The sequence below is a fragment of the Eupeodes corollae genome, chromosome 3 (assembly GCF_945859685.1).
Source record: "Eupeodes corollae chromosome 3, idEupCoro1.1, whole genome shotgun sequence".
NCBI lineage: Eukaryota > Metazoa > Arthropoda > Insecta > Diptera > Syrphidae > Eupeodes > Eupeodes corollae.
In genome coordinates, this window is record NC_079149.1 from 30,624,896 (window position 1) to 30,640,538 (window position 15,643).

Consider the following 15,643-nt stretch of genomic DNA (forward strand, 5'->3'; position numbering starts at 1 on the left):
TGGCTCATCAAATTTTAAACGATTTTTTTTAGACTTAAAACTATTTTTTTTTAATTTTACTTATTTTTTGTTTATGTCTCAAATAACTCTATTTTTAAAAATTAGTGTATGACAAACAAGAGAAAGCTACCGGTTATAGTTTTGTTTGTATAGTCAATGCATTCTTTGTGTAAGATCAAAATATAGAGAAATTAAATTAGGAACGTAAAAATAATTTTGAAATCTGTTCCAAGAATGTCAAGTTACGAAATTGTCAATAAAAATGCTGTCAGTGTCCTTACGACTAAATTGACGGTAAATTTGCCACATCTTTTTGCCGCGTAATCTATTAGCCAATGCTATTGAGACAGGATAACTGGTTTTTGGGAAAAGACAGAGATAAGAACATAAATTTTAAAAAAATGTCCAGACATAATGTGGGTTTCCTAAAGGCTATAGCTATCTTTTGATGTTTCTTAAGCATTGCTATTTTTTGTAGCTATTAATAAAAATACTTACTGAAGGTACCGTATAGTCCGGGTGGACCTGGGTCTCAACCAACATGCGTCTCCAGGTAGCTCAGTCTCTAGCTAGTTGTCTCCTCTACTTTACATGACCTAGCCATCTAAGCCGTTGGACTTTAATTCTTTTAACTAGGTTAGTCTAGCTGTACAGCCCGTACAGTTCGTCGTTATATCTTCTCCTCCAATCTCCATCTATGCGTATGGGACCAAAAATCGCCCGAAGAATTTTTCTCTCGAAGCATCCTAAGACGCTCTCATCTTTCTTTGAAAGCGTCTAGGGTTCAGCGCTATAAATGAGAACCGGGATGATAAGTGTCTTATAGATGGTGATTTTAGATGCTCGAGATAGGACTTTACTACTCAATTGCCTTCTAAGTCCAAAGAAGCAGCGATTTGCAAGAGTTATTTTTCGTTTGATTTGAGCGCTGGTGTCGTTGACTGCATTAATAGCGGTGCCTAGGTAGACAAAGTCCTTAACTACCTCAAAGTTATAGCTGTTCATGGTGACGTTTTGTCCAAGATGTCCCTGTTCAATGTCCTTTTTAATGACAGCATATTCTTGGTCTTGCCCTAATTGACCACTAAACTCATCTTCTCCGCTTCCGTCGCAATACCCAAAAACGCTCCACTGATATCAAGCTTTGATCTTCCAATTATTTCAATATCATCTGCGTATCCGAGTAATTGGATGGACCTTTGGAAGATTGTGCCTCTAGTGTTGACAGTTGAGTTTTGCACAATTCTAAAACCATTTTTGACATCAAATGCATCGGTAAGATCTTTTCCGATCTTGATAGAGCAGCGTGAATTCTCCATCGTCATTCTGCACAAACGGATAAGTTTGACAGAAATGCTAAAACTAGACATTGCTCGGTAGACCTCTTCCCTACAGATTCTGCCATACGCGACTTTAAAATCGATAAAGAGATGGTGGGTATCGATTTAAAGTTCCTAGGTTTTTTCCAAGGTATGCCAAGATCTGTGTAAATATTTTGTCGATAGTGGACTTTCCTAATAGGGACTTATCAGGTTGTTGACGAACGGCTTCAGACGTTCACATAATACGGCAGAGAGGATCGTATATATGCAATGTTAAGGAGACTTATGCCTCTGTAGTTGGCGCAATTTAGAGGGTATCCTTTCGTATATGTATCGGGCGAACAATGAGATTCTATTCATCCGGCGTGCTTTCTTCCGTCCATGTTTTGTAGATGAGTTGGGGCCTTCTCACTACCAAGTCATCGCGTGCTGCTAGTTCGGCAGCGATGCCGTCAGCACCAGCAACTTTGTTTGACTTCAGTTAATATACAGCTATCTTCAATTCGTCGAGGTCGGGTAGGCGGTATTGTTGATCTGCATCTACTAGGTTGAGTGGTTAAATCTCCCTTAATTAAAATAGTTCCGGAATATAAACTCAATAAATATCATTAAAACGGAGGTTCAAACAATTAATTCATTAAAATTATTGATTAGAATCGACTCATCAATTTACCCTGAGAACCAAATGCCCCCAAATTCTTTTATTAATGTTGTGTTCAATTGCTTTTTATTGCAAGCAAAGATTGGTGCAAGTAGGATTACCGCTGTAAAAATGCATTTTTGCTAAAAATAGACGATAACTTTTTTAGAAGAAGGCTTTTATCAACTCAAATTATATTCAAAGGCAATGTTTTTCTTAAACACTTGATTTGATGAAATCAAAATTAAGACGATACCTTCACTATCTGTGTAACTTCTTTTGATAAATGGGTCTTAGAAGTCTAACCAAACATTTATATAAACTTTTATAGACATAACATTTTGGAGAGGTATTTTTTGAAAAAGTTTAACCACTTTGTATGGGTTTTTTTTTTACATATTTTTCAGCTTGCGTTAACATAATATTATTTCTGTCGATAACATTTAATCTGTTGCACTCAAAAGAGCGTAAGTCAAGGCCTGTAACTCTTCTTAGAATTAGTCGACAGGTTTTATTTTTATTTTATTAGATACATTTTTAAAGCTACCTTTAAATTTAAAAGTTTTTAATCAATCACAAAACCAAAAAACGCTTACTTAAACTTTGCTAAAGTGTGTGATCGTCAGTGTATAATATGTTGAGTCAACGTGCTCACTGCAGTCACTTTCACTCACGAACACGTCAACGCATTTTGGCACATTATGATGGAAAAATGTAATTAGTGTGATGGCCAACGTTTGAGGCATTGACAGTGGGGACTTTGACGGTTGTTGATTTTTTGGCGACGCCAGAGAGTCAACACTTTAAACCTTTACATTGACAGTTTAAAAACAGCTTAAGCAGTTATTAGAATTCGCTAATATGACATGGACCATATCTTACGTATTTTAAATATCAAAAGAAGACAAATTCAAAATTACAGTCTCCCATATAGCGAGATATTACAAAATGAAAACCGCGTGTTTCCCAATCCATCGTATTTAACTTTTTTTCGAAAAATTAGTTTATGGATTTTTATCAGAAAACAGGAACTTAAAAAATCGTTTTAAGAGAATTTCGTTTTAAGTATCCCTGAAAATACTGCTCTTATTCTCTGTCCAGAGGCATAGGAGGACATAAATCAAAGAAGGAAGTAATATTATAATTCTTTACTATCTCTGACCTACAAAAACCAACAGCTAGCCTTCTGAGTTTCAATACTATCAACAAGTCAAATAACCCATTAACCTATTCCGTCTATATGTAAATTCATATTCAAAGCTCATTGCTTCTGTTAACCCTCATTATACTAAGGATATATTATATTACCATTAGATCGTCAACCTCAGTACTCATAAAACAAAAACGCTCGCCCACCATTTCTGGTATACAGCTCACCACTTCGTACCGCACCGAAACAAAAATAATTAATAAATTTCGAATAAAAATAAAACCAATTAATGCCATAGCTACAACTTGCGCGACAACAACAACCGACAACCGAAGCAATATTAATTATTTATGAGTGTCATACATTGTTCACTATGCCCCAAACTGCGTCCCCACTGTCCTCTTACCACTGTCGTAGTCGGGCCTTGTGTTTTTGTGTCGGCTTTGTGAACAAAAAAGTCACGTCAACTTCAGCAAACACAAAGTTCCCCATCGTCGTCACCGCTCGTCGTGTTGAGTGTGTGGTCATTTTGTTGTTTTCAATTAAGTTTCACACACAATTCCCAAGTCACTATGATGGCCAGGCAAGGACAGACCAGGCCACCCAACAACTTAACTGCGCTGATGTTGACGGGACATCGATGGTTGACATAATCGAAAAATATATAATTTTGTTTTTATTTGTTGTCAGCCTATATTCAATATGTCATCTAAAATTAACAAAACACCTCCTGGATGGTCGTCCTGGGCAATCATCACCTCATCTAACCGCCACCATTTTATATAGCCCGACCGACCGAACTGATCCTTGTTTGCGCGCAATGGCCATTAAAATGTTTATCGCTATTGAGTCCGCTATATGAGGCCAACCATATTGACCAAGCCAAAATACCAACAGGTGGTAGAGCCGGCTTTAAGCTTTAACCAACCCCTAACCCTAATCCCACGCCTCCTAACACCATCAGAGACACTCATCAATTTCTAGTATATTACAACCTTAATAGATGTTAGAATAGCGGTTAGATGAACCAACAACAAAAATCTAGGTCAAATGAGTTTGTTTTTTATGTTTAAGGGGAAAGGAGAAAAGGCAAACAACTATAGGCCAGGTAAACAACCCCAAATCAAAAAAGGATATAGCCATAGGAAAACACCCCACAAAATTGGATTCACAAGTTTGGGTATATTAAATAAAAGTTTCAGCCTTTGCCTCTCTGCCTGTATGGAAATTGTATTTCCCTGTTTTGTGTATATGACAAGGTACAAACCTGCCCCCAATCTTCACTTCCTGATGCCTTTTGAAAAGCCTGAAAATTGTTAAATGACCAGCAGAAGTTATAGGGGTCGTATTGTGTGCTTTCCCTATGTTAATTAATTCAATGGCTTGCCCAAAAATGGGTGATTTTGATATTTCTTTAGCACCTCTTTTGTTGTATGCAGACGCTTAAGCTTTGAGCTCAAAAAATGACAGTGGGAAGAGTAAGTATAATGGCGTCGTCGTCGTCGTCTTCCTTAGTCCGTTCCGTCGTCGTTGTTCGTGTTCGTCGCCACAGTGATGGGTGATGAGTGTTGTTTGCGTTGAAATGTAAACGTAATGTTTTGGCCATTGTCACAATAAAAGGACGAAAATATTTTATGGACGAACCAAAATGTTAAGTGGGCTAATGGTACTTTCAATGAAAGATATTCCTCTACACATTTTTGGAAGTTTATTTTCTTTCTTCTTTTCCTTTTCTTTTGGTTTTGAAAAGAAACTTTTTAATTTTTTTTTCTAAATGTCATTGAGGTTTTTGAAAGTATTTTTATATTCTTCGTTTTGTTGATGAAAAAGTCACACAAGTCACGTTTTTTATTGAATGTGTGATTGATGTTAGGGTATGATTTAAAGGATATACCTATGTTATTTTTGTGACAAAAAGAGTCATGGTTATTTATGTGTCAAAGAAAGAAGTTTATTGGATTACAAAACGTTTTATATTTTATTTTTTCATTGAGTAGCTGAAAAGGGTCAGCTTTTTTTGGATTCATTTTAAACGTGTTAGGCATTACGAAAGGACGAAAAACCTTTATATGCATGAACGTGATTAATATGAAAGAAATGGGAAGGAATTTGACATAAATCTTATGTGACTTTCGTATGCATACGAAGATTTTATTATAAAATAAATTATAGAAGATATCCTGGTTCTTTTTGAATTGCAAATTCATATTTGATGAGCAACTGGCTGATCCCCTTAACGTTGCTTGGACGTTTTCGATGAGTTTTGCATCATTTTTTATGTTACGATAAGTACTTTAATTATAATTAAAAGGAAGGGCTGGGATACGAACCACATTGATAAAATCCCATTGGTGACCGTATTTCGACAGAAACAGCTTTCTTTGGTCTTATAACCCTATAGTTGAAAATCTTTTCTTACCACTTTTTTTTTATTTTTGTAGTAAAGTTATTATTGGAATCTTGCTAAAAAAAAAATTCTAAAAGTTAGTTAAACAAATAAATAAAAATAAATTGGGTGGTGCAAAAGTCCGTTGAGAACTAGGGCCTAGTGGCTTACAACTCTCAACCATTACTGTGTGCGAATACTGCTGTCAGGGATAGAGAGTTAGTTTGTTTGATTTTTAATGTCAAAAATGTTATTTTTTTGCTTGGAATTTATAGAAATTTAGTAGTAATTTAAAATCTATACGGTCCTCCATCTAACGTTTTTTTAAACTTATTTCGTGAATGGTAACACTTATGTAGCTCATGTCTGATTTGACAGATAATTAGTTTTATCCTTCCGCTGAACGAATATGGTTGTGCATACGTTTGAACAAGGCTTGGAAATATTGCCTACGATTGACTTAGAGAAGGTGACTATTTTGCCCAAAAAATCATCTTTTCAGCTGAAGCTCTTTTTGATATTTGCGGGTATTTTCGCATTTGGGACACAAAAAACCCGCATGCATACATTGAAAAGGCGATACACCCAAAACAAAATTTTGGCATTCGCCTTAATCACGACCTGGAGAATAGAGCCATGCAGCACTACATCTACCTGCTTAATGACATAACGCAGTGGCGATCCGAGAACCTCGGTTTTAACAGGATGAATGACGAAAACTTGGATAATGGCATCATCGCCGAGCAAAACGGGGCTAATACCCTCTTAGTCACGAAAATAGAGATCCAGCTAATCTTCGATTAATTAAAGCAAAAGAATTCAGTGTCGATGGTATATTTAATATTTTTCTACGACATTTACCTCAGGAAGCTGTAGATATTTATACCACTCTGTTTAACAACTTTCTGAATAATGCATACTATCCGGTCAGTTGGAAAACAGCAGTGGTACATCCTCTCCCGAAAAAGGGAAAGGATAACTCCAATCCGGCGAATCTCCGGTCGATAAGTCTTCTGCTAAGTATCAGTAAGGTATTCAAGAAGGTTATAAATAGAGCTCTGTCCAAGTGGGCTGAGAACAACAAAATAATTTCGGATAATTCGTTCGGCTTTAAGGAGGGACATGACACTTTTCATGCAGCGTCTAATTTTGTTTCTGATATCCAGTGGAAAAAATCTAGAAGGCAATGTACGGGCGACTTGGAGACCGCCTTAGACACCGTAGAGGGCCTGTATCTAAAGTTAAACAGACTTGGCATAAGTAAACCACTGTTGCATATGCTTTATGACATGTTTAATGGTAGACGGTTTATTGGCAAAATTGGCAATGTAACATCTACCAAAATCTTTGATATTAAAAATGGTCTTCAACAGGGAGCGGTTAACTCGCCGATCTAATTCAGCATTTACACAAGTGATCTGATAGCAAGTCTGACTCAGGCAATTGCCGACGACCTAATTGCGTGCAGAACGGCCCAAAAATTGAGGTTATCAAGACACTTTTGCAGGGTGACTTCGACGAGTTTCAGCAATACTGCGATGACTTTCAGTTGAAAATCAACTTTCAGAAATGCAAAACTATTGTGTTCAGGACTCAAGCCTCAAGGGATACGAGAAAGAACTGGGAAAATCTAGTGATCGGTTGCACCAAATTGACAGCTACTGGCGAATAAATGTGTAGTAAAGTACCTTGGCATCTGGTTGGATCAGTACTTGTATATGAGTGCTGCTCTGGCCAGAGCTAGGGGAGCCTTTGCCTGAAAGAACAGCAGGGTGAAGGTGTGGTAAGGTTCAACGTTACCCCATCTCAAATGGAAAAGATTCGTTTGTTTAAGAGACAATGAGAGACACAGAACACCAGAGTACAAACATTATTGTTCCGACCAGGTTTTATTCAACAGCTGAATCTTGGTAGGGGTCACATTGCGAGAGCGATGTCGTCGACTAACAGCTCAATTTTTGGGGCTTGCTACCCCAACAATGCGTACTACGAAAGTGCAATTTTACGTGGCAACATTCCACCCTAAGCTTTTCTCTATTTAGACAATCGAGGTCTGATACAGGATAGGGAGGCGGTTCCGCTAATCTACCACGTCAGCCGTAAAACTGTAGATAGGCGACAGTCGAGACGTCCTCGCACTGGACGCAGCCGAGCGCCTTGTGTTTAGCAGGACTGTTCCCGATAGGGACCGAAGAGATAGGCTGAGGCAGGAGAACCAGTTTTGGTGGCTTCAAATTGAGAATGTCATGCAAAAATCTTCTAGGGCGTTTTGTCTTGGCCGGCTTACATAGGTTTAAGGATTAGGTTAGGAACAGTCAGGGTGGCACCAAAAACAAAAAAAACTTTCTGTGGCTTTTCTAGTTTGTAAGTAGTTTTAAGTAGTATTATTGGTTTTGGTTAGTTTTAAGTAGCTTTTAAGTATTATAATGAGTTTCGGTTTTTTTAAAATTAATTTTTAAGTTTTATGTTAAATAATAATAGATAAACTTAGAGCACCCCCATTGGGCCAGTAAGATACTTTTTAAGTTTTGAAATCTACGATAGTTTTAAAAAAAATTGTCTAGCTTTAAGATAGTTTTAAGACTTTGATAAAATAAAAATAAAAACAAATTAAAATAAAAGTCCTATTTTCATGTTTTGATGTTATTATCTGTTTATCTCTGGCACTTCTGTAGAAAGCCAGAAAATGAAAGTTGTCCCGATAGTAGAAATGTATGTCGAAACGTTCATACATATAACTTTCTAAAAACATTTGTCTTAAATTTTAGGGAACTTGGAACTTTGGGAAATTTCAAAACATTTAATTCGATAAATCGGACCGATTACCTTAACTTCCCAGGTGAAGTTCAAAACGTTTCCAAAAATTTTCTTTGAGCTATTCCCAAACTGTAAAGCTTTGAGCTTTTAATTACTCAGATTAAAAAACTGAAAACTTAGAAGTTATTTCTTGTTACCAAAATTGTTTTGAAGTTGCAGAGTGTGACCGAATTAACTTTGTTTCGTTTTGACGGCAATAACATAAATGCGTCTATTAAATCACTTTAAGCTTTTTGAAAATATTTAATAGTTCTCTAGATCAATATTATTAATTGTAAATTGAGAAATTGTTTATCTGCTTTAAATAAGATATGAGAATATTCCGTCTATGTTATTAATGTTTATAATAAAAAGAAGAGGACATAAGTTGCTGCCTTGTGGTATGCCAGAGAGATCAATAAAAGGATAGGATAGACCGTATCTGCATGAGCTTACATTAATTGTGCGGTTTCCTAAGTAAGATTGCAATTGCAACACAATAAAATCGGTTTAAAGCTCAAAGTAGAAAGCTAAAGAAGTAGAAGTCTGTCAAAGGCTTTACTAAGGTGAGTTGCAATTTCGTAAACTTTGTTTGCTTTTTCAAGCGCCACCGAGAGCGTAAAGCACACATATTCCATACGCTTGGTAGTTGTAGAGTTTAATTTCTGAACGAAGCAAAACTGTTAAAAGTATTTTCTGTTTTTGTAACGAATTTGTGTTTTAAATAAAACTTTCAAAACATTAATTTTTAAATCGTTTATTTTTTTTAAATGTTAGTTGAAATGAAATGAAAATAAAAATTCAAAAATTTTCACTGTCCCTAAGTTTTTATGACAAGGGTATAAAACCATTTAAAAGGTGCTTATTCTAAAATTTTAAGTCATTTTCGGTTAATTGCAATTGTATGAGAAAATAGAACAAATCTTCTTTAAAGTCTAAATTCACCAACAATTGATAATTAATAAAACTTTTTTAGGAGGGTGAAGTTTTTTTGAAGAAAAAAATATGCAAATTAAATCATTTTCACAAAAAACAAAATGACATAATTGATAATTCTATGTTTCTTTCAAAAGAAAAACAAAAAACAATTATTTTGTTTAAAATAACAAAAACCCAAAATGAAAATAATATTATTAAAAGTTTTCTTTTTTATAATTTCATCTCAAACAGTGTTTCTGAATAAATATTTATTTTTCCATTTATTTAAATTTATTTTGTTTATTTTACAGGACAAAGAAAATCAAATGCCTTTCTGGATGTACCATCGCTCAATATGCATCACTTACAAGTAAGTGATGGAGAGGATCAAGATGTTGATAGACTTCGAACATTTAGCTCCTCAAAAGGAGGTGAGTTCCATATATACAATTATTTACTATGCCTATAGCCTCATTCTTGACAATAAATCAATGAATTCTAAATTAAGGAACACAACTTGAAAACGAAAAGATTTAATTCTAAAAAAAAAGAAATTCTATAAGAATTTGAAGAAAAAAAACAAACGGTGTGTGTAAATACTTCACGATGGATTAAAATGTTGATATGAAATGTTTTTGACATCTTGACATCCGAAAATCGTCGAATAGTTCCACATTCAGATCAAAGAAATTAAATGTTGTTAGTGTTGTTGATTGTCTCTGTCATCAGCAGAGCTGCCGTAAAAATTAATTAAGTTATAAATCCTCCCTTTTTTTATTGAAAATTAAAAAAAAACTATATACATTTGTATTTTGTATAATTGAAACTAAAAAAAAAAGATATTAAATGTGTTTTTGAAGTATTAAATGAATCAATTAATAATGGAAACACTGTCGATTTTAACTAAATTTATTAAATTGTAGATATATTGTTGTAAGCCTGTAACGTTTTTTGTGATCTATTAAAAAGTTAAATAAGGAAAGGTAAATTGTGTTAAATAGTACATTCTTGAAGGACATCTTCTTTTTCTACTCTCAAAAAGTCAGAAAACATACAAAGCTAATTCTGAAGTGTACCATATTACATAAGGAAAATTGCTACCAGTGACTAGAATAATTGATGAGCTTAACTTTTCTTTTATATAAACATACACAAAGACATAGATCCTTGTGTATGTGTATGTATAGTTTAGTAGTTATCTTATAGTAGAATAGTTTCACATTGTAATCATCAGTATTATGTGTGTTATTAAGAAGTGAAACAAAACTCAAAACCCTCTCACTATATCCTTTTTCACTCCATATTGTTTGTAAATATCCTGAATTCAGGCAGGGAATGAAGCTCATGATGGTCATGGTATATCCTCTTTTCGGAATGCTTTATTAAAATTCACCAAGACATACCAATTTGAATTCATTTTGGAAAACCCTTTAAATAAAACATCCTTATGCATGTATATACTTGTATCTGTGTCCTTTTATATATAAGTGTATTAAGAAACACATAAGTATAGTTGAGTTAGAGTGATATTGCATGTTATTCACATCATGATGAAATTTCATACAAAATAACCAAAACGGAAGTATTTACGAAATAATGGGATCACATCCTGAGTGTCACTTAAGGGCAAAAATTATGGACATGCATAAATGAAAATGGAAATGTTATGGAATAAACATTCAAAACAAATACAAACAAAAGAAACCAAAATATTAACACTACTTGTTACAAAAAAAACAATAAGAAGATGTATCTTCTTTTTTGTATCATGACTGAATATTTGTTTTCAAGGATGAATTAAAATGAAAAAAGGGATTTATATAAATATTTATGTTATTTATATTGTTTTTTTATTATTTTCCTCTCAATGAGGAACTTAAATGTTTGGTTTCGATAGGAAAATTAATATTGGGCTTTTAATCAAATAATGTGCATTTTTTTGTGGAAAGAAAGTGGTAGATATGGAGATGGCTGTTAAAAGCTCGCTCTTTCCTTTTTTCAATGATGTATAATTCTTAAAAAAAAGATGATATGCCTCAGTTTCTCTTTTAAGTTGTTAAGGCGCATATTATGGATATTAGGAAGTTTTGATATGCGTTTGGTCCTCAATATAATTAATATTTTGTCAATCGAACAACTTTTTTACACTACGTCTTTTTTAAAACAACACAAATTTGAAAAAAAATAAAAAAGAAAGCCTTAACATAATTTAAAAGAAAATTAATATTAACTTTAAAAAAATCGACAAAAACAGTCTTTGAAGTAGAACTTCCTTTGCACGTCCTAAACACTTTTTAAATATTTTCGGGTTATCCATTTTACGGTTTCAAAAGTAAAGGGCTGGAATTCGATAACTGTCAAACCAACTTTTTTTTTAAGTTGAAAGTCTGACATTTACGATAGTGGATCGCTTAACTATCGCGCAAACCATCAAATTGTTAAAACATATTACAAAATGGTGATTCTGCTACAGCGCCACATATCGTGCTTTAAGCGAAGATTATGGTTCACATAATCGTCTAACTACGCAAGCATTTGGCAAAATTATGAAGAAATTTGAAGAGGCTGAATTGGTTATAGATATTGTAAAGCCTGTGCATCATCACTTCGCTATAACTACTGAAAATATCTCTGCTGTAAGTGAATGTGTTGGGCAAGACCCAAATGTGCCGATTCCTCGTTTTAGTAGTTTGTATTTGGGTCTACACCTTACTTACTTACTTAAGGTGGCGCTACAGTCCGGGGCGGACCTGGGCCTCAACCAACATGCGTCTCCAGCCAGCTCGGTCCCTAGCTAGCTGTCTCCAGTTACGCACGCCAAGTTGGTGAGATCCTCACCCACCTGCGTGCCCCACCTGAGTCGCAGTCTTCCTCTTCTGCGACGACCGCGACGGACGTACCTCGGGATTGGATTCGAAGACATTCAGGGCTGGATCATTGATGTCCATTCGCTCTGCATAACGCAGCCATCTAAGCCGTGGGATTTTAATTCTGCTAACTTGGTCAGTGTCGCTGTACAGCCCGTACAGTTCGTCGTTATATCTTCTACTCCATTCTCCATCTATGCAGACGTGACCAAAAATCAACCGAAGAATTTTTCTCTTGAAGCATCCTATGACGCTCTCATCTTTCTTTGACAGAGTCCAGGTCTAAGCGCCATAAATGCGAACCGGGATGATGAGCGTCTTAAAGATGGTGATTTTAGATGCTCGAGAGAGGACTTTACTACTCAATTACATTTTTAAGTCCAAAGAAACAGCCATTTTCAAAAGTTATTCTTCGTTTGATTTCAGCACTGGTGCCGTTGTCTGTGCTTATAGCGGTGTCTAGGTAGACGAAGTCCTCAACTACCTCGAAGTTATAGCTGTCCATGGTGACGTTTTGTCCAATATGTCGTTATTCAATGTCCTTCTTTGATGACAGCATATACTTGGTATTGCCCTCATTGACCACTAAAACCTTCTTCTTCGCTTCCGTCGCAATGCTCAAAAACGCTCCACTGAAATCACGCTTTAATCTTCCAATTATGTCAATCTCATCTGCGTATCCGAGTAATTGGATGGACCTTTGGAAGATTGTGCCCCTAGTGTTGACAGTTGAGTTTTGCACAATTCTAAAACCTTTTTTGACATCAAATGGACCGGTGCGATCTTTTCCGACCTTGATAGATCAGCGTGCATTCTCCATCGTCATTCTGAACAAACGGATAAGTTTGACAGGGATGCCAAAACTAGACATTGCTTTCCAGAGCTCTTCCCTATAGATACTGTCATACGCAGCTTAAAAATCGATAAAGTGAAGGTGGGTATCGATTTCAAGTTTCTGGGTTTTTTCCAAGATCTGCCGTAGTGTGAATATTTGGACGATAGTAGACTTTCCTGGTCTAAAGCCACAATGATAAAGACCTCTCAGGTTGTTGACAAACGGCTTATGAAGTTCACATAATACGGCAGAGAGGATCTTATATTCAATGTTAAGGAGACTGATGCCTCTGTAGTTTGTCCAATTCAGACGATCTCCTTTTTTATGTATCGTACAAACTATGCTGAGATTCCACTCATCGGGCATTCCTAACATTTTTTGTAGATGATTTGGTGCAAGCTCACTATCAAGTCATCGCCTGCTGCTATAAATAGTTCGATAGCGATGCCATCAGTTCCAGTAGCTTTGTTTTACTTTAGTTTAGATATAGCTATCTTTATTTCGTCGACTTCGGATAGCCAGATTTGCTGATCTGCATCGCCTAGGTTGAGTGCTTAAATCTCCCTTACAGCGGAATTCGGTTCGCCATCGCCGTTATATAATTTGGAAAAGTGATTTTTCCAAATTCTCAACATAGACTGCGGTTCCACTGCGATGTTCTCCCGATCGTCCTTACAGGCTTCGGTTCGGTAATACACCTACAAAAAGTCATAGTTTAGTGCGCTCTTTGGTCAGGTTTTTCTCCAAAAACGACTGTCACCGTCAATTCGGAGCATTATGGTCATATGATAACCGACTTTTTTCTGCCTGCTATTGAAGAATACGACTTGGAGAATATGTTATTTCAACAAGACGATGCAACATGCTACACAACTCAAGTGAATATGGCTTTACTGCAAGAGAAATTTTCTGGCTGCGTTGTTTCTCGTTGTGGCGATATTAACTGGACCGCTGAACTTTTTTTCTGAGGCTACACGAAAGACCGTGTTTATGTAGATACATATTTAACTCTTGAGCCCAATGAGGGATAAAGTCTATTCTACATTCTTACCACATCAAACTTGAAGCGTGTTTGGCGTGCTTCGAAAAGTTAAACTATGCGATACTCTGAGATGTTTAAACTCTTGCACTGCCAGACATTTTTGAGCTACCTATTCTCTTCGGAAAGTTTTCTTCTTTAACGTCCTTCAAAAATCACTATTTAAGTTTTATTTGGATCTACATAGATGCAAGCCCCACGTCCCGCAAAAGGAACTTAATTTGTTGATTTGCAGCTTCAAAGTGAATGGATTATGAGCTAGTAAAACTACATAAGTCGTCCGCGTAGATCAAAACTTTCATTTGGATATCAGCGAAGAGAAATTTTCCTGGAATTACATTACAAATATCGTCAAGAAACAAAGAAAACACTATTATGCTTAAAATGGATCCCTGGGGAACACCAGCCGTCATTTGAAACCAGCCTGAAAACTCTGATCTACATTTCTTAAATAATTATAACCTGATACTTTTAGGAGGGTTAAGAGTTTGTTAAGTTTAATTTCGTTCGAATTACTCAAAAATCTTAGGTCTTTATTGTCAAATTAAACATCGCACCTTAAGTTCAAATAATTTATAGATTTATTTAAAAGGGTTCAAAAAAGTTGGGATCTAGTTAATTTAGTCAGAAAATTTACAAATTTGCAATTGTATAATATGAAGTTTTGGAGCTGTAACCCTAAAAACATTGGAATTTGGAATAAGTAGCTTTGGAAAAAAAAATGTAGCCGAGGCCACCATAGGTTACCAGCCACCCCGAAACCTTGGTATGATGATGAGTGCGTGATATTGAAAATAGAGACGGAAAATGCACGTATGCAGATGCTGCAACGGAAAACAAGAGCAGAAAGAGAAAAGTACCGCACGAAAAGGAGAAATGAGAAAAAGACCCTGCGGAGGAAAAAAAGAGAATTCGCAGAAATACACCCGACTTTACTCAAAATGTCGAGCAAGATAACGACTAAAGAGAAGCAAGACCAGGCAATGAAGACCCAGTCCCAGCCCCCAGAAGAGAAGAGGTAGAAAGAGCCATCCAAAAGCTAAAAAATAACAAGTCTTCCGGGTCGGATGGCATACCCGCGGAACTCTTTAAACATGGAGATAGTGTTTTGATAAACCACATGCACCAGGTCATCACCACAGTGTGGGAGGAAGAATGCATACCCACTGACTGGTCGATAAGCTCCATATGCCCCATCTACAAAAAAGGCGACCCGATGTTATGCAAAAACTACCTAGGCATATCCTTGTTTAATGTTGCATACAAAATCCTATCCAACGTACTGTGTAAGCATCTTAAACCTTTCTGCAACACAAATATCGGCACATAGCAGTGTGGCTTTAGGCCAAGCAAAACAACGATAGACCAAATATTCACAATGAGGCAGATCCTGGAAAAGACCAACGAATTTCAAGTCGAAACCCAACTTCTTTTCATCGATAGCATCCACCACCAAGAGCTTATGATGGCGATGTCTGATCGGGATCCCGAATAAACTGAACCAGCTGTACCGCATGACGCTAAATAATACGCAGTGCGGTTTGCAAATGGGTAACAGATGATCAGAGTTAGTCCAAACTTGCGCAGGGTTTAGACAAGGAGATGCGTTGTCATGTGACTTCTTCAACATAGTCCTAGAGTAGATAGTCAATATTATTATTCTCGAGTTATTCGAGTCATACACCAGGTT

The 15,643-nt window shown here is 36.0% G+C and overlaps 1 protein-coding gene across 3 annotated transcripts in view; it reads left to right on the plus strand.

Moving 5' to 3' along the window:
• Positions 1-15,643, plus strand: part of LOC129950273 (GTP-binding protein RAD) — a 214,682-nt gene that overhangs the window by 82,086 nt on the left and 116,953 nt on the right. For all 3 annotated transcript variants that reach the window (XM_056062156.1, XM_056062157.1, XM_056062158.1), the window contains exon 4: positions 9,524-9,643. In XM_056062156.1, the coding sequence (XP_055918131.1) occupies positions 9,524-9,643 (120 nt within the window). The remainder of the gene's footprint in view (positions 1-9,523; positions 9,644-15,643) is intronic.